Source organism: Nipponia nippon, unplaced genomic scaffold (genome assembly GCF_047370975.1).
Source record: "Nipponia nippon isolate SJK-2023a ecotype South Korea unplaced genomic scaffold, ASM4737097v1 scaffold_18, whole genome shotgun sequence".
Taxonomy (NCBI): domain Eukaryota; kingdom Metazoa; phylum Chordata; class Aves; order Pelecaniformes; family Threskiornithidae; genus Nipponia; species Nipponia nippon.
The window spans coordinates 3,298,849-3,317,872 of record NW_028262334.1 but is presented as its reverse complement, the minus strand read 5'-3'; the positions used below and the strand labels follow the sequence as shown (position 1 = coordinate 3,317,872).

The window sequence follows — 19,024 nt, the reverse complement described above, 5'->3', positions numbered from 1 at the left end:
TTTATGGTTTTCCGTGTGTGTGTGTTTTTTTTTTTTTTTTCTTTTTCCCTTCCCCCTTCCTCTCACCCTCCCCTCCCCGTCCAGGTTGGATCAACGGAATGGAGAACAGCACGCAAGCCAGCACTTCTGTCGAGAAAAGAAATCACCATTGGAGAAGTTACAAGTTGATTATTGACCCGGCTCTGAAAAAAGGACAGCACAAACTCTACCGTTACGATGGGCAACATTTCAGCATGCCTGTGAGTGGGGGGGTCGTGGGTTTCCCCCATTGTGTTGTGCCCCCCCCCCCGCCCCCCCGCCTCCGTCTTACCGGCGTTTTGGGGGCCGGGGGTCCCTCCGGGTCGTGGTAATCCCCGCCGTAGCACATGTGTGTGGGAGGGGGGTCTGGGGGGGACACGCACAGCCACCAAAGTTACCGCCACCTGACACTGTGTATTCAACTGTCAGGAGCCCAAACCTGCGGCTTTATTTCTGTGTTTCCAATCTGTGTGCATTTCCCAGCAGTATTGCAATTTGACACGTGTGTGTGTGTGTGTGCGCTTCCCCCTTCCCTTGAGACAGACCGTGCTTCCTTGGGGTTTATTTTTTCTTTTATTTGTGTCTTAAATTTCAAGCCCTGATATCGCTGGTTTTGTGCTTTTTCTCCTCCTCCTCCTCCTCCCAGAACTCGGGAATCGCTCCTGTGGATTGTGTCAGGGATCCCAGAATAGGGCGAATATGGACCAAAACTAAGGAGTTGGAGCTGTCTGTCCCCAAATTCAAGGTACCGCCCCCGACTTTTGGGTTTAGCTCTGTATTCTTGTTTATCCGGGAGTGAAGCTTCAGTTCCAAATAGTTTAATGGACCGTTTAAATGACAGTCATATTCCTATTAACATTATTATTTGGCAAACTGTTTAACAATAATCGTCTTCTCTAAAGCTAACGAGAAATCAATGCATCTGTCTAACGAGATCACTTGAAGGTTTTGGAGCTGTGTCTTGGGGGCTCCTGGGGTGGGGGGCAGCGGAGGGGGCTCTCTGCTGACAGTACTGCTTAAAATACATATTTGAGCCCAGGAAGGAGCCGGTTTCCATGAATGGCTGCAGCGGCAGAGGCTCTGCTCAGCTCCGGGGTTCATCCCACAGCCTTGGAGGCAGTTTTCTTTCCCCAAAGTTTGCAGGATGCTTTAACCCTCTCCCTCCCGTGGCATCCTGACGCCCTCCCCCGCGCTCGTTAACGATGACGATTATTTTTTATCCACCCCCCACCTTATGCCTGTTTCCAGATTGATGAATTTTACGTGGGGCCAGTGCCTCCCAAGCAGGTCACCTTTGCCAAGCTGAACGACAACATCCGCGAAAACTTTTTGACCGACATGTGCAAGAAATACGGCGAAGTGGAAGAGGTGGAGATTCTCTACAACCCCAAGAACAAGAAGCACCTGGGCATCGCCAAAGTGATCTTTGCCACTGTCAAGGGTGCCCGGGAGGCCGTCCAGCACCTTCACAACACCTCCGTCATGGGCAACATCATCCACGTGGAGCTGGATACGAAAGGTGAGGGGGCACATTTCGGCCTCATGCGTTTGTGGTGCCCCTGCCCGTCCCTCTCTTAAAACGCCAGGCTTTTAAAAATACAGCGATTAAAAATACGAAGGGAGTGCTGCTGTCCCCCTGTGAGCGGGTCTGGTTTCTGGGGCCTTTGCAAGTCACGTGGAGCCAAATGTGTTGTCTGTTGCTAGGAGACAGCCCTGTAATTTGCAAAATGCTGCCGTCCTGCCCGTCCCCTGCCTGTACCCTGCCCGTCCCCTGCCCTCTGAGGCCTCCCGTGCCCCCCATCTCCCTGTCCCAGGCTGGCCCTGCTCGGCCACCTCCCGGGGCTGCCGGACCCCGTGGCACCTGGCTTTGGCAAACTTGGGATTTTGGAGCAAATCTCGGGGTTCCTGGGAGCCAAATCTCTGGATTCTGATGGCGGCAGCGGGGCTGGGTGCTCTCCTCTTCGTGCCTGGCATTTCATTGATACTTAGCAGCAAACTCGAGGTTGGCAGCAAAAGAGTGCACACGCAGCACTTGTCAGTGTGTGTGCGAGTGTGTAAGTGTGAGACTGTCTCTTAAAGCGACAGGAGCTCCAAGTCCTGGAGGTAACCGACTCTCAGCCCCAGACCCCAGCCCTGGGGAGCCCAATAAAGTTTCTGGAAATATGAAAGCATTGCATTTCACTGCTTTGTCTTTTCTCTTTCCTCCAAGCGTGTTAGTGAAAGGCTTTGCTAAAATGTGCCCAAATTTTAGAAAATGTCTAAAGCTGAGGAGGTGTAGATCAGTTGCCGCTCTTACTTCTTCGTTGCTGAAACACGGCATTCCTAGTTTAAAACTGACTTACTGCACTCTTTCTTGGCAAGAGGACATTGCTAACACCATTTTCTTAAAAATGCTGATATTTTTGTTCTGGGTTAAAGGGTTTCAACAATTTAGTGCACAACCTATACTGCAGTCGGTGTGCCACACGTGGTAAAAGGGTATAGTAGGACGTTTACTGATATTACTGATCACCGTTAGAAGAAACATCACAGTAGTAGTAGTATATTTTCTATTGTGAGCTAAGCTTGACCTTACATAGGTATACTTTGAAATTCTGGTATCATTAATTTTTACAGACAGGCTCCTTCCACTGCTTACTTTGAAATTTGAAGGTAAAAATTACATTTAAAACCAACTTAACTATTTGTAGATTTAATAATGTAAGCTAAAGCAGGCTTGTAAGTGGTGAATGTCTTAATGAGAGGCATTTTAAACAAGCTGATTGTACTGCATTCCTCCTTGTTCTCCTCCGTTTATAAACTACTCTGCAAGTCTTGAACAGACAGCTGTTCAAGAAAGTTAGCTGCGCATCAGGGAAATGAGGGGGTTTTATGCTTCTGTTTCTTGGGAGAAAAGATTGAAGTCTTAGTTTCAAATTGCATTTTTGTTTTGTTTGCCAGCTGTATGCTTCTAAGGTATTTTTTTCCACAGTTGCATCTCTTTCATTCTAAAAGAGTAAGACTGTCAGGATGCTATAATCTGTCAGAATCAAGTAAAAATGTTATTCCTAAAATAGCATTAGCAGGTTAGGACATTCTTAAAATATATATGTGTCGTTTTCAACATTTCCTTCTAGTATTCAGCTTTGCAAGAGAATGAAAGGTTGGTTAACTTGATTTTCATAGTCTAGCAAAACAAATATTAGGAGCAAAAGTGTCGGTTTATCTGTCTGGCTAGAGCAGAGGCCTGGGAATCTGGAACTAATAAATCCAGTCTCCTCATCTAAGACAGGGTAGTTTAAAGCAACGTCTCTGCCTCAGTTTATCCATCTACAGAATGGACACACTTTCATTACCTGTCATTAGAGAAGTAGATAGGAATCATTTCACATTCATTTCTTTGAAAATGAAATTGTAACTTTTACTGCATTATATTGGGGATCTAGGAAGCATTATGAAACTTTCTAACAATTGCTTTGTATTTATTTAAAAGCAAGTTTTAAAGTAAGCCTAACACTTCCATATCCATGGTGGTGTAGTCTCATGGGGGGGGCAATGTGTGTTAATATTTCAAGCATGTCTTCAAGCTCTTGTCTTGAAGAGTTCTATTTTATCATGACTTTAGTTGAACTAAAACAGTTTACATAGTTGAGGATGTGGCTCAGGACTTTGTGAAATGAGATTTGATAACCAAATAACCTCATCTGTAGCATTTATTCAAGATAAATGAGTTATTCCAGTATGCAGAATCGTGCTAAGGGGTGCTTTGCTTTCAAATTGCACGGAGTGATTCACAGGGAGTTTGGAGTTTGATTCTGCAGGACTTCCTCATGAAAGTAGTCCTGTTTCAGGGAAGATCTTGCCTGAATTAATTTCCTGGGCTCAGGTGCTGGGTCTGTCCATTTTTCTATGTATTCTTTATCTTTCAGAGCAAAATTCAGACAGTGTTGGGGTCTGATTCTGTTGCCTTTGAAGCTGATGACAGATTTCTTACAGACTGCAAAATAAGTAGGATGGGGTTTTTGTAGTAATGAAAAATCCAGTATTAAGAAGCTAGGTCTTTGTAGAATTTAGGAATGAAAAAGCTAAGGCTCAGTAACAATATATGGGACAGTTTGCTCCTCTGGCTTTTATTCTTCGAAGGATGCCACTGAGTACACCTTAAACCAAGGGGGAAAAAAAAAAGGCTTAGTCGGTGTCCTTTTAGAAAAGCAGCGTTAACGGTTTTGTCCTTGGCATTCCCATGCATCATGTTTGCATTAATAACAGCCAGTTTCTACTAGCAAGGTGTGTTGGGAGAGCTTTCTGAAGTGGCTCTGGGTGTTGGCAGAGGCTTGTCCCTTGGGTGAGAGTTTCACTTCTCAAATCTGCAAGCTATTTGCTTGGCGCTTTGGAGAGAAGGGAAACTGCTGCTCTCCAGAAAGCGTGGTAAAGAGCAGAGCTGCCAAGCCAGCTGGGAAGAGGAAGAAGGATTTAGAAACCTTCTTGTCTTGGCTGGAGAAGGGAGTGCCTGACTTCGCTTGCCCCGCAGATCATTTAAAAATGATCCCTACGAGCCTCAGAGGTGATACCTGCTCCTCTGTCGCACGGATGCAGCAGGCTGGGAGTGGTAGCAGGGTCGTGCGGGTGTCAAGAATATGTATTTTTATATAGGCTGTGTTATTTCTGTTTAATCAACTCTTCCATTGTGGTCTGCGCAGGTGAAACCCGCATGCGATTCTATGAACTGCTCGTTAATGGTCTTTACACTCCTCAGACCCTTCCCGTAGGCACTGAACAGGATGTATCGCCAACTGTGAATGAAACTCTCCAGGTATGTTTGCTGGGCCTTTTTTTTAAGAATAACTTTCTAGAAAATTCCAAACAAATGCATCACTAGTGTTAGTGTTTTAACACTTTGAATTTAGCTGCTTTTGTTTTTTTTGTCTTGCCATAGTTTCAATGGATGTTACTAATTCACATTTAAATATAACTTGCTCATAATTGCCGTAGCAAATGTAACTTTCTGTGAATGCAGTGCATGTGGCTAATCTGTATGCCGGTGTCTGCATAGTGTGGTAAGTGCTTTTTGTCTTTCGGAATGAAAAATACCTACAGAACCGGCAGTATGTGCCCTATTAATGTTAGAAATTCCTGCAGTTAAGAGGACTGGATCAGATCTGTCCCTGAGATGAGATTATTCCCTTGAAGTCAGGGGGAATGATTTACAATGGTACATTTGGCCTAGAGTCTGCAGTATGTAATCCTTAGCACATACGTTCTTCAGACTTGCTTAAAAGCTGAAAGAGGGAAGATGTCAAATCTTGAATAGTGGCATCAATTTTCTAGAATCTTGATTAGTCACCGGAATCAGTTGTTAATAAAAGCAGTGGACAGAATTTCAGAGGGCTTCCAGGGGTCCCTCGATATTTAGGGTATGATTCTGTAAATGGCCTTGTACAGTTACCTGCTCCCCTGCGAACCCCACTGGGATGAGAGGACGAGGGGGAAGTGAAGCCTGTTTGTGTGAAGTCATCAGCCCCCTTAGCTTGTCTAAACATACTTTGGCTCCTGATTGTGGCTTAGGAACCCACTTCAAGGCATCAAATTCAAAAAAGATTTGGAAGGGATTTATTTTTTTTTCTTCTCTCTACATCTCTGCACTCTTATGACTTCTTAAAATGCCGTATTTTCGTTAATTCTGTGATCAGATGTTTTCAGGACAGGTAAGAGCTGTACATTGAATGTGAAAATCCCATTGATCTGGAAAAATAAAATTCTTCTCTTCTCCCACCAACCACCCCAACAGCAACAATGCAAAACCCCAGTATCCTCATAACAAAATTGTAACAAGGCTGATTCTTCCTTACCTCCCAGCAAGGTGTTTTTAAAGGCAGGAGGGAGGCAAGTAATGATTTTGCTGGGAATCTGCTATGAGCAGAGCCTGGCTTTTAATTTCTGCTGGTTACAGCACATCTCAAATGAAAATGGACAGATTTGTTCTTACTCCTTTTTCAGGGTTAACAGCAAAACACTTAATTGATGGTATCCCCCAAAGTAGTCCCTGCTGTAATTATCTTTAAGAGTGTTTCTCTGGATATTGTGTTCATGTATTATATTATTATTCTGAATTGATTTTTTTCCCCAATTACCACGTAAGTTATTGCTTTGTGGGTAACTTCAACTGTTTGCATCATGTTCTTGTCACTAGAACCTGCCAACAAGCTTGTTTGCTGTTCTGGTTTAGTAAGATACTGACATTTGCTTTCCCCCTTACGCAGAACAGCAAAGACCTGACAGTTCTGCGAGCCACAATCCCTGCCTGCAGGCCATATCCAAACCCCACTGAAAAACAATCCACATCACATCTACACTAAAGGCGCAGAGATGTGGATTTTAGCAGGAAGCACGTGGCTGGTTCCTGACCCTTTCTGTGGGTTTTAGAACGGTTGAGGAAGAAACTTTCCTGATGTCCATGTGGTCATGGTCTCTAGGGGTCACACCAAGAGCGAGTCCACACTATTGAGTGGGTGAGCCCTGTGTGAGTGTAGCAGGCAGGTGAGAGCTCAGCCTGGGTTTGATGGTGCTGGCATGTTACAAACAGGTGGTTTTAAGGGTCTCTTTACCTACTTGTACTTGGGAGAGTAGCAGCCAGCCTGTAGTCTCACCAGTTAGCTATCCCGGTGTGCTTTTGGGGAGTTGGAGCTCAGTCCTGCCTCTTTTGCTACCAGGAGGATTGTCACTGAGCTCTTGCTTTGCATTATGGAAAATTGATTCTGGCGCTGATGATTAGCGTGGCACTGTTATGACTCAGCAGAGTCTGAGTTGGAGCTGGGCTGCTCCTAGGAACCCCCTGAATGTGCCTGTGAAGCGAGTTGCAGAGCAATTACTTGGCTGCTCTGTAGGCTTGTAGCATTTCAGTTTCAAATGCCATAATGAGTAGTGCTCTACCTGAGCATTTGTCTTTGGGAAGGGGTTTAAAATGTGTTCTTAGCAGTTGAGAACTTTTTGTGCTTTTTATACCTGTAGCCTTCTCCCTTGTTACAGGTGAATGGTTGGTAGAGAGGGTGGTGGGTCAGCTCCCTCAGCTGGACCAACACAAAGCCGCGCAGCATAGGTTGGTTGCAGGCTGGCAGTTTGCCGATTTGTATGTTTTGATTTGTTCACAAAAAAAGTTAAATTGGTAATTTCATATCTCGGAATTTTCTTAATTACCTTTCCTATTTGCAATTTAGACAAGCCTTACATAGTTGATAGAAACTGAAACTCTTAGCTAGAAGTATTGTGCAAGTTCCTGTTCACCTGGTGCTCTTGGATGTAGCTTGTAAGGAATGCTGTCGTATCTGCTTTCTTCTTCCTCCTCTTATAAACATGTTCCTCTTTGCTTGCCTTTCCCTTTTAAATCAAAGGGAGCTGTTAGTAATGGATAATGGCTTGTGTTTTCAGGGATGCTGTAACCTATTTTCTTTTTTTTGCCATTGAAATCAGTGCAAACTCCTCTGAAAACCAAACGGATTAGACAAATATCTTTTTAAAAGTGTGTGTTTAGGTGCTTTTCTCTCTTCTGTTTTCATAGTTGACAGATTCCCTGAAGCGCCTGAAAGAGAGTAACCTTTCTTCTGCGGGATCATCTGTTACCCCAAACAGTAGCACGCCGTTTTCCCATGACACAGCCTATTCCAGCTGTCGGCAAGACACCCCAAACTCGTACAGCCAATTTACCCCACAGTCCCAAGGAACGCCTCACACCCCACGGTTAGGGACGCCGTTTTCCCAGGATTCCACCTATTCTAGTCGTCAGACAACGCCCGTGTACCATTTTGGGCAGGACAGCGGGTACAAACCCAGGAGACACGAAACAAAATTTACAGATGCCTACAACCGTCGACCGGGACATCACTATGTTCATAACTCGGCAGGTGTTTACCGAGGGACGGAGCATCAGTTTAGTACATACAAATCCCATCAGCAGGAGCCAGTTCAGTTCTCTCACACTCCTCCCCTGAGCCACTCTAGTTCTTCGAGCTACAAATCTGCCTTCTCTCCCTACCAAGCACCAGCTGTATTTCCCCAATCCGATGAGCAGCAGTTTCCCCAGACTTCCAGGGAAACAGAGTACCGAAGACCTGCGCCACCTCCCACTGAGATGGTTGTGGAAAGCAGCGCTGCGGCTAACATCGATTTTGTCCCGGTGAAGGAGAAACAGGAGGAGCTTCCACCCTTGCCCGATTCAAACTCTGTTCCTGAACCGAGCACAACATCCTTCTCTCAGACTCCAGAGAGAAGCGAGACCCCCGGCACCCCCACCATGGAGTCAGAAATGCAGCATAACAGTTTAGACTCAAGGATTGAGATGCTCTTAAAAGAGCAGAGAACAAAGTTACCCTTTCTTAACGAGCATGACTCGGATAATGAGGTCCGAATGGAAGGTAGCCCTATCTCCTCTTCATCTTCCCAGCTCTCTCCCATCCCAATGTACGGTTCAAACTCTCAGCCTGGTTACAGAGGTCAGACGCCTTCCTCGCGCCCTTCCAGCACAGGCTTGGAGGACATTAGCCCAACGCCATTACCTGACTCTGACGATGACGAGCCCATCCCTGGGACGGCTTCTCTGAGTCAGAACTCCCGGGGGACGTCGGAGGCCAGCATGACTCCCATTGATCAGCTGAGCAGGACCTCCAAAATTGAGACCTCGGAGGCTAAAGAAATGGTGCCTGGTGACCAGACTCCAACGTCAGAAAAAATGGATGAGGTAAGTGAGCTGGAACCGAGTTATGAAGCTCTGTGTGTATCCCCAGAGCCGGACAGGGCAGGGAGTCACTCTTTTCTTTTAGTGTCGTTAGAGCATAGGGTTTCTGGTGGCTTTTTCTTTTACTCAGGGCAGCTGGAAATGAGTTAGACGTGACACAAAGTGATGGTCTTAATCAACTTGCCAGTCTCCAGCTTTCCTTGTTTATAATAGCAGCCTGCTGCAATTTATAGCTTCAGGAGAGCTCAAGGACTGCACAAGCCGTGGAAGTTTGGCCAGTGCTCATGCTGTGTGAATGTCCTGAGTGTCGACAGACACTTAAGCCACTAGAGGAGTTAATCGAGCACTTTCTGCCATTGCTTTGGTCCCTGAGCGTGGGTGTGTATGTATGCACACACTTGCTTAACGGGGCTTTCATGTTACGCCGAAGTATTGAATGTATACTTTGTTTGATAGCTCTCCAGCTATTTATGCCATCTGGTTTGAACGGGAGACAGTTGCTGGGTTTTAGTACTCGCTTTGCTCAGTTGAAAGAGGGAGGTAGTAGGCTTGTGGGGGATGTGCTCCACTGAGTCTTCCAATAATAGAGCGGAGCTTGCTGCCTCTGCTGGGGCATTTGTGGCTGAAGGGACAGCGAGAGCTTAACGGTGTGGAATGGTGCCAGCAGACAGAGAAATTACGTTGCATGGCTTGCCTGTTTGGGAGGTCTGTTGCAACAAATGTGAGTATTGCTGCAGTGGACGTGTTGGTGCTATTCTGCTGTGTCAAAGAATGATGAAAATACAGATCTTTGCCAGACCCTTTCTCCTCCGTGTTTATAATAGCCATGCAAGCAAATGAAACTGCTCTCCCTGGTGTGCAAGAACTCTGCAGTAAGGAGACCTCAACCATCCAAGAGGGCTGGTCTTGTGTAAATGTCCCGAGTGTGGTAGATTAATTTATTCATGAAAGTTTGCTGGGGTTAAGCTGGCAGAATGGATTTCCCTCCAGTGGTCTGCAGTTGTGAGGTTTTCACCCAAGAAGTGGCTGCATTTCAGGAGAGAGGGAGCTGCTCCTGTCAGCATAGGCTTTGCAGAGTGCTTAACTGGAGGAAGAGCGTTGCAGCAATAACATAGTGCAGGTCTCAGTGCTAAATAGAAAAAAAAAAATTGTAACTGTAGTGGATATTTTGGTTTTTTCTAGGTGCCTTTCCAAACCTGCTTGTCCTTGCAGTTGCCAGTTTAGCCTTTGAAACAATTCAGCTGCTTGAGGTCTCATTCATCATCTAGGCTGGCCCAGGCTCCCCTCTTGGGAGGGAAGTCCCTGGCTGGTGGGACCCGTTGATGTATTAATTAGGAATGGAGTTTTGATTCCTTGAGCTCAGTCTGGCAGGCTTAAGAGGGGATACTCTTAGTTTGTCTAAAAAAATGAGGAAGGCATCCCTCATCTCCTTGCCATTCTGGGCTTGTATCTGCTGTCCTTACTCTCGTGCAAGTGGGTTGCAGCCAATTCTGAGCCTGTTTAGAAAGATGGATGAATGCCAGTGTGGTATGTGGGGTCAGGCACTTTCTGTGGCTGAGATCAGCGTTGGGGGACTGGCTGGGATGTTATATTTGTAGGTTGTGATATGGGGCAGCGGTGTGCTGACGTTGAAGCCCATGTTAAGTCTTTGTCTCCCCTTAATGAGATGCTGGTGTCAGAAGTTCACGTCGATGGTTCTGTGATACAAAATGATATAAACGCCTCGATCCTCTCCAGAAGTCAGAAAGGTAGTAGCAGGGTCTCCGTGCAGGTCACTTCTGCCTTAATTGTCTCCTTCCCCCAAAAAAGTTTCATGTTTGTTGTTGGAGCTGTTTATTCAACCCTCCTCTTGGTTACAAATCACACTAAGCTATTCTGGCATGTTTGAAAAGTTGCCTGCGCCTTTCATTGCTCCTTCTGATGCACAAAAAACGATCTCCATGTGTTTTTGCTTCCTTCCCCCGCCCTTCTCCCCCCTCAGTTTTTTGCTTTAGAAAAAGGCTCTCCTGGCTTCCCTCTCTTTTGCTGAAGGAGCAGAGCTGAACAGTGACTTAACATAGGCTGAAATTTGAGCTGCAGCTTTCCAACTGAGTTAGAGAGGGGCATTGAGTCTGTCTAAGGGCTGGAAAGCTGAACCTCAGGCTTCAGCCTATTGTGATACCACTATTCAACTTTCAGTCCTTCAGAGAATCCTCCAGCAAAACAGAGGGAAGGCAAACCCGAATATTTCTAGTGACTGTGTGGTGTGGGGAGCAGAGCAGATATGATATATTAGCATAGGGAGGGCTCATTAAATGTCATAAGGAAGCAATAAAGGACAGAGAGTTTGAACTTCTTATTTACTTCATATTTGGCTCCTCAAGGGTCGGAGCAGCCCCAGGCCAGCTCTCTTTGGGCGGGTTCTCCAGCTGGGAAAATCTCAGGATTCATAAGGATGCCAGCAAAGTTGCAGGGAAGTTTTTCCTGAGACAGTAGGTGCTTTTCAAGGACCTACTCCTGTTTCCCATCAAAACAAGCAGGAGTTTTGTCAACGATTGCTAATACGGTTACATTTGTTCTATAGATGAAGTGCTGTCAAATCATCAGGCAAGTTAACCACCTCAGACTTGCCATAAGTAAAGGAGGTACAGCCAAGTCTCAGCAATTGCTGTGATTTATCATGCAAGACCCCGGAGTTTGATTTCAAGATCCGGTATGATACTCCTAAGCCAGAGCTTGGCAATGAGTTTGGGTGTGGGAGAGGAAGGGCTGTGCATCTGTCTGCAACACCTAACTCCGACTAATCTCAGAGCAGTGATTATGGTCTGCAGAGAAAGTCCTGCTAAGCTTAGCCAAGAGACAAGTGCTGAGAGGTGGAACAGAGCGGGATGTGGGCAGTACGAGGTAAGAGGAGAAAAGGGATCCTTTACAAACAGCACAACCTGCCAGCCAGGAAGACAAGACAGAGAGGGCTTTTTCAAGAAGCTAGAAGATGGCAAGGAAAGGAAACAGCCGAGCCGCATTGTTACTTTAGGAGAATTTTTGAGGGTAGCAATGTACAAACTTTCTTTCCTATGTTCCTGAGAGATAACAAGGAAAGAAGTGTAATAATTTCTTTTTCACAGGATCTTTGCTGTTTCAAAAGTGCAAAGGTTAAGTAAGTACAGTTTGACGTTTTGACATCCCATTTGAGCCAGGTCTTGTTTTTGCTTGGCTTGTTACAGGAAGAGGCCCTGCCTGTGTGCGCTGGGGAGGGTGACAGGATTACAACAAGTCACTTTGTTGTATATTGATGATGCCTTTCATTTTTCAGCTTATGAATGTATTAGTTTGTGTGCATAGCCAGCATGTAATAGGAAGACCGTAGGACTGACAATGGTATTTTTCCAGATTTATAAATACAAAAGTACTTTTTAATTGAGGGATCAACAGACTCCTGTCTTCCTAGTAGTTTGGCTAGGCACCTAGTTCCTGTGGTGGGAGGGGTGCCTTAAAAATGCCAAAGATAATCATAAAAATAAAGATCTTGAAACATGAATGAGATGAGAGCAGTTCTCCTGCTGCTTGCTGTGAATTTAAGCAAATGGTTTGGGGAGCAAACTGGAAGTCGCACAGTGCACAGCAGCCCTAGAGACCCCGAAAGCCACTGCTGTCACCAGCACCCCTCAGTGTCTCACTCCGGCTGTTGTGAATGTTTTTAAATGCCATGCTGGATGCTGAGGTGCCTCTTACAGGACAGCATCAACATCCCTGTGGCAAGCCGTGCATATGCAGCAGGTCCTCTTGCAGTTACCCGGGGAGAATTTCTGAGCTGCGCTTACACATAGATGAGGTGGGTCAGGCTCAGCCCTACAGTGAGCTCTGCTCAAGTCTCTGAAGTTACATCTGGGCTGAATTTGCACTTCGCATTGAAATATCTTCGGGTTCTTGTGTGGTCGTAGCCAGAACTGGAAGAAATTTACGTTGAAGTGTCACATTGTCCCTCCGGAGCCTTAGCAGGATGTGATGACATTCTCCACAAGGCACTGCATCGTGTCTTGTGCTGCTCCACGCCGCTGCATCCCTATTCAGACCAGGCTGTGTTTCAGTAGCTGGTAAATGATTCCCCTTTTCTACAGAGCCAAGTTCAATTTTTAGTTGTCACGAGCACCTGTGAGAGAAAGCAGTGTCCCGATGCTGTCCAGGCAGCAAGAGGAGCTGCAGGGGTTTCTCTGCCAGCAGCAGTACCTGAAGTGGTTGCCCCAGGAGCGGTCGATGCCCCTTGGAGCTGTGCTGTGCAGGAGCGAGTTGGTCTCTGCCTGCAGAAGGATGCTCTCTCCTTCTGTACCTGCTCCCATCTGGGGGTTGTGCGGGGTCGGAGGCAGCACTGTGTTCCTGGGACGTTGACAGCGGGTTAGATGGAGCCTCCTGAAGATGAACTCAAATGCACTCTCCTAAGGGATGTTTCTGGGCTGGAGAGTGCAGAAGTGATTTACTCAAGGTAAATGCACATTAAGGTTGAGAAGGTAGAGTCTTAAGAGCCAGGAAATTTGATACCTTGGTTTCCACAGTAACTGTGCAAGAGCCCTTATGCCCATAAGTAGCTGTTATGTATCTATAATATATATGGGTACACCTGGGATCCAATTTACAGCTAGAGTGGGATTCATCATTTCTGGAGGGAGATGGGGGGAGTAGATGTAGGGAACGGTTGCTCTGAATGTATTTTTTTAATTGAAGAAGGGAGAAAAACCTGAGAGCTGTGATTTATGTCCAGTCTCATAAACACTTTTTCAAATTTTCCTGCCTCCTGAGCTCTTACGAATGTGATCATGCCTGACAGAACTGGTTCCTAATGGAAACTCAAAAAATAGGTATATGTTATGACCATGAATTTCCAGATATGCAGCCAGCCAATGCCCAGGCAGCAAAGATTTGGATGACTGCTGTGGTTTTACATGTGAATTACACCAGCCATGCTAAACCTGTGAAATTAAAATGAGAGCGAGCTGCTTAGACTGTGCGTTCAGTTCTGCCTTCCCTGACCCATGCACGGCAGCAGTGAGAAGCCACAGGGACTTCAGGGGATCTTGCGGAGTTTAAGCTTGTTCAGAGAAGAAAGGTAGCACACAAATCCTTCGAAAGGTGATTTAAATATGACACTACACTGGACCCTTTGGAGAGCTCAGAGATCTGTTCAGCCTCCGCGTCCAGAGGAGGGAGCACACTGGGACAGGACTGCAGCCCTACATCCTCCTGGGGATGCTCGGGGCTGAGGGTCAGTTCCCATATAACCTGGCCAAGTAGGGATGTCCTGGGTCCTGAAGCAGTGGAAACGCAGGGTATTGTTATCTCTACGTTTTTTTCTGGAGCTGATATTTGAAGACCACAGGCAGGGACTGCTTCCTTGTACATCTGATTCATTTACCACATGACAACCTGCTGCTCCTACAAAAATTTATATGAAGTAGAGAAGTCTCTTTGTGTTTCTAAGTTGTATTTCACTTTTGACGTTTTGTATTCGGCTCCAGTTTGATTCTTGGAGCGCTCGCAAGGCTGGTGGTTAGCAGAGCAGAGGGCTTGACCAGCCAAATGTGTTCCATATAGGAAGCAGCGAGAGGTAACAAGCCCCGTGTCAGTTTGTACAGTCACTTTTTCAGAGCAGAATTGCATAGGATTCACCTGGTATTCCTGGTGATGCACGCTTTCATACGTGCATGCTCATGGGGAGGGAAAAACCTAAATGGAGAAATATTTGACTGTTTATGGTTTGGGTTTTTTGGATACCTAACAACTTCAGTAGAATGAGAGAACATGTCTCTTGTTGATAACAGAGCTAGAAATGGTGAAGTGCTCTGGAGTGTAACTGAAAAATAGAAAGCAGGCTGTGGTTGGGAGGCTGAGTGGTTCTTTCACTCTCTCGTACTAGGCCAAGACTTTGAGGCTTTTGCATTTTGCATACCTAATAGAAAAGACATTGCCATCCCTTTTTATAAATCACTGTTGCTGATTATACTCTTGCCACTAGCTCGGTTCGTTCTCTGTTTTGCCACCAGTGACTTTCTGTAAATTTTCAGTTCCTGGTGGGCTGGGTATGTATAATTGAATTGCTTGTTAATAGGTAGAGCGCTGCTTATTTTGTGTTTATGTAATCTATAGATGCTCTGCTGCGCTGGAAGCTTAGATCCAAATGACAATGTTTAACCGTAGCATATAGCTTATGGCGGAATAATATTTGCAAGTCTGAGCTCTGCAGACCATTTACAGTTAGAGAGCCCTTGGCCTCTTCCTTTTGCTGCTTACAGAGTTCTTCCTATTCTTTTCAACACTCACATTTTACCAGTGATGATATTGAATGTTCAGATGTCATAAACGCAGGCTGTGAAGCCTCACATTGAAGTGACACGTTTTCCTCGCAGTTTCTCCAACCCATTATCATTCTAGTTGCGTTTCGCATCTGATGGCTGTGAAAAGTGACCAAGGGAATGCAGGCAACTTACTGGATGGCAGCGTGTGTTGCAACATGCAGTGACACTGAGAAAATGTGCCAGCGTGTTAGGTAATCAGTAGAAATATTGAGAAAATAATTGCTGTTAACATATTGTGCTGGCAGCCGCCAGAACAGCACTAATTTCTGGGTCTGATTTTGAAGAAGATGGAGCAGCCGCTGTGTTCTATATGTGTCTGTGTCTGACACAGAGCAGTGAACAGACGAGTGCTTATTCAAATTTCTGCTGGCTGTTGCCTTTCCTGGAGTCCTCTAAATAGATACAGTTCACCAGTAGAACGTTTTTTCCGTGTGCATCAGTTTTGAGTCCCATGACTTTGCCTCCCCCCTTCTATTAATTTTAGTTTTCAGTTTGGGGTACTTGTTTGTACCTAGTGAAGATGGGGCAAAACTCAAAATGAAACCCCTGAGTTCGTTAACTCCGCACATCACGTACCTGCCTACGAGGGCTCCTTTGACCCAGACGTTACTGCTGTCTCAGGCTTTATTATGAAAGTGCAGTGCTTGCTTTTGGAAATGCCTATTCATCATGAGAAAAAGGTTGTTCAAATTTTTCAGCTCCTAAAACCAAAGTATTTAAAAAAAAAAAAGTTTTAAAAAAAGTCTTTTAAAATGCATGTTATTTGCTTAGTGCTAAAATAAAGCCAGTGGCCGCTTTCACAAGGTTCCAGCGGTGCAGACAGGCCTGATGAGGTCAAGATGCGTATAAAATAGTAAGACGGCACGTTGGGGTTTCTAATTTCTCCCCAGGCTGGAATAGGTTCACTCCTCCGGGCGTTGCAAAAGTGTTGCTTCAGGAGCAGTTTGAGTAAAGGAAGTTGTTCGTGGCTTGGGCTTCGGCAATCGCTCTTTGCATAGAGGGCACTGTGAGCGCCGCGCAGGCACGGCGCGGGGAGGAAACGAAACTGCTGCTTGAACTCGAAGCTGGCAGCAGTTCTTATGATTTGGAGGTTTGGTTGCAAAAGGGTCAGACAGCTGTAGCAGAACTTCCAATTTTCACTCACTGGGACTTGGGCGTTTTGACTTAGGCACTTTTTAGTGGCATTTGGATTTGCTGGCTGCTCTGAACACGTGTGTTTTGTGGAGTATGTATTTATGTGGAGTTGATAACTGTGTACTAAGTGCAATTTATCACACACCTTTGACCAGCGCAATTGCATTTTGCCCAGTATCTGTCTCTCCATATCAGGCAGTAAGTCAGTGAGATAGTTAGAAGAAAGGCTCTGGAAATGGTGGGGAGGGGAGGAAGAGGAGTTGCAAAGATGGTCTTGGTAGGATCCAGTCCTTTCCCTCTTTCCTCCTTGCCTGCACCTTCAAGCATTCAAGGTGGGATGTCCTCAGGCTCACTACTGCCCAAATTCCCTGTATCAATGAGTGCAATGGCATGGAGCCTTACAAAGGAGCGAGCTGTGGATGGTGCAGGTTGGGTGACGTGAAGGAAGGACTGGGTTTTGTCTTTCCTGGGTTTGAAACGGCCCTTTGCTGGCCTGGTCAAGGAATCGGATGTCTGCTGCTTTCACGGATGGTGTGGAGCGAGAGTCACTTTCTTATATCCATTTTTTTTTTCCAAAAAGAGCTGTATTTCACAGTGAGCAGTGTAGTTTTGTGCTGATGTCCAAGTGGTGTGTCCTCCTCCTGCTGTGCAGGATGAACATGCGTTGCACACGTCAGGGAGACGTTCCCTCTGGAACCTGGGGAGGGATTGCTGAAGTAGGCGGCTTCTTTCCAGGTTTCCCTTCTCCCAAAGGAGCTTGTTATTTCTGGTGCCTCGTGTGTCCCAGGCAAAACAAAATATATATATATATATATATATATATATATATATATATTTTTCAGCTGATAGCAGTGTTATTGGGTGGAAGCAGGAGCTGGTTTAATGTTGGTGCATCGCTCTGGGGACAGTTTCCCAATCCAGTCCTTGTTGCTAAGCAGTTGCCAAATGTGGCATTTTGGTCAGCAGATGTGGCTGAGAGTTTCCAGTGCAGATAATTGAAATATTGTCTTTGAAGGGTACAGATAAATGTGAGCAACTGTTATCATGGTGCTACAAGCATTTTGGTATTGTCCAGGAAAAAAATTACTTGGAAAATATGAAAATCCTTAGTACTGCATAAAATTATTCAAATTACAATAAAACATAAAGGGCAATCTACCGGTTGAATATATGCCTTGGAGATGTGTGCAAAAGGATGCGTTTTGACAAGGGAATCTCAATGAATTTATTGCTTGTTAATACAATGACAGGTGAGATGTATCTCCCAAATTACACCAGAAAAGTGGTAACAGCAGATGGTTTTGCAACCCTGAGGCGTATTCCAGGTCAGTGAGAAGCAGGCAGGAAGGTGGTGAGGGTTTGGTGGTGAAGGGCAGCCCAGCCCCAGCAGAGCCCTGCTGGAGGCCTAATGTTGGGATTGCTTTTAAATTCCCCGGGAGCTGGCATCACGCAGGGAGCACCCAGCCTGGCTGCAGGACGCCAGAAGTAAGCTCTGATGCCTGCTGGGTTGGATGCTCAGGCTTCAGCTTGAGGAAATCTTGTTGCATGGCTTTGTCTTGGCTCGTTGCTGGGATTCATGTGCCATGAAAGTGCTCTGTGGCACAAGGCTGCAGTCAGGGAAGTGTCTTTTGGCATGGCTGCTGCAGGTGCACGGCCCTTTGTGGGGACCCTGGGCGGCTTTTGCAGCCCGGCTCAGCTGGCTGTGTATCGCTGTGGGGTTACGGAGATGGGGGAAGCAGACAAGGCAGACACAAGGAACTGCACAGGTGGGTTTGCACTGGTTTTTGGGGAGTCAACCATTGTGCAGTAGGTGTAGCTTCCACATGGCCTCTGTCTTTGCTCTGAAAAGGTTTGTGTGGACCTGCTTTCAGTGTCCAAGCTGAAAAAACCCCTGAGCTTCAGATAGTACCATGCCTTTAAAAAAAAAATCAGAAGGGCATCTCATAGTACTCTCTAGACTTCTGAACTGGGATGGAGATTGTGTTAGGACTAGATGTACAAACTGAGTTGTAAGAAGGATGAATGTTGGACCCTTGTTATGACCTAGTTTTTGCAGTGTTTTCATTATTTTAGCTTTGGTATCAAGAGTATTGCACAGTGTAACTCTGTTCTAGTGAGGCACGACGTTAGTATCACATCTAGTAAGTGAGATGTGCTGATTATGCTATGTGGTACAAGAAGTACCATGCAGCTCTGGTGCTGAGGCTAAACCATCCTAAGTAAAAAACTACTACGTGCAAACCACCAAGCCAGCTGTTCCTGCACAACTGCTGGAAAAAAAAAGAGATGCCTGTGCCTTCCAGCTGGTCACCTGAACCGGTGAGCAGTGCATGGAGTGCACGAGCGCAGAGCCGTGTTTGGCTGTTTTTGTGCCTTTCTCACAACTGTTTCACATAGCTCTTTAAATGAGTAACTTGCCTTTGCAAGAGTTCATATGTAACTTCAAACTAATGAACCAATCTAATGGGAAAGCTGCTTTAAAAAATAAAAATAAGAGCTGTGTGATTGATAGTGGTTTAGATAGGCCTGCTCAAGTATGGGCTGTAGAGATGCTGTACTACCTTGTGCTTCTGCAGGGCTTTGCACTCATCTTGACCATTTTAGCAAAGCTCTTTAAAGCAAATATTAAAGAAGTGGGTAAAATAAATGTCACCACATGGTGAGGCCTGAAAGAGCCTGAGGGCTGGGGTGGTCGGTCTGAGGAGCAGAGCATGGGTTGCCTGGCACTGGTTGCTGCTGAACGGCTCTGCACGTGTGCATGCAGCCCTTCCTCTGGAGCGGTCATCTGTGGTAGAGCTTGATTATGGCTTTGCTGCAAGAAAGAACAGAAAGGAGACTT

At 45.8% G+C, this 19,024-nt stretch overlaps 1 protein-coding gene across 3 annotated transcripts in view; it reads left to right on the top strand.

Annotated features, from left to right (window-relative positions):
* SETD1B (SET domain containing 1B, histone lysine methyltransferase) overlaps positions 1 to 19,024 on the top strand; it is a 56,218-nt gene that overhangs the window by 725 nt on the left and 36,469 nt on the right. For all 3 annotated transcript variants that reach the window (XR_015704098.1, XR_015704099.1, XM_087754667.1), the window contains exons 2-6: positions 85 to 239; positions 665 to 763; positions 1,267 to 1,537; positions 4,698 to 4,810; positions 7,553 to 8,728. Coding sequence is in view for 1 of the 3 variants with exons in the window: in XM_087754667.1 (XP_087610793.1) it covers positions 85 to 239; positions 665 to 763; positions 1,267 to 1,537; positions 4,698 to 4,810; positions 7,553 to 8,728 (1,814 nt within the window). In the remaining 2 variants the exon portion in view is untranslated. The remainder of the gene's footprint in view (positions 1 to 84; positions 240 to 664; positions 764 to 1,266; positions 1,538 to 4,697; positions 4,811 to 7,552; positions 8,729 to 19,024) is intronic.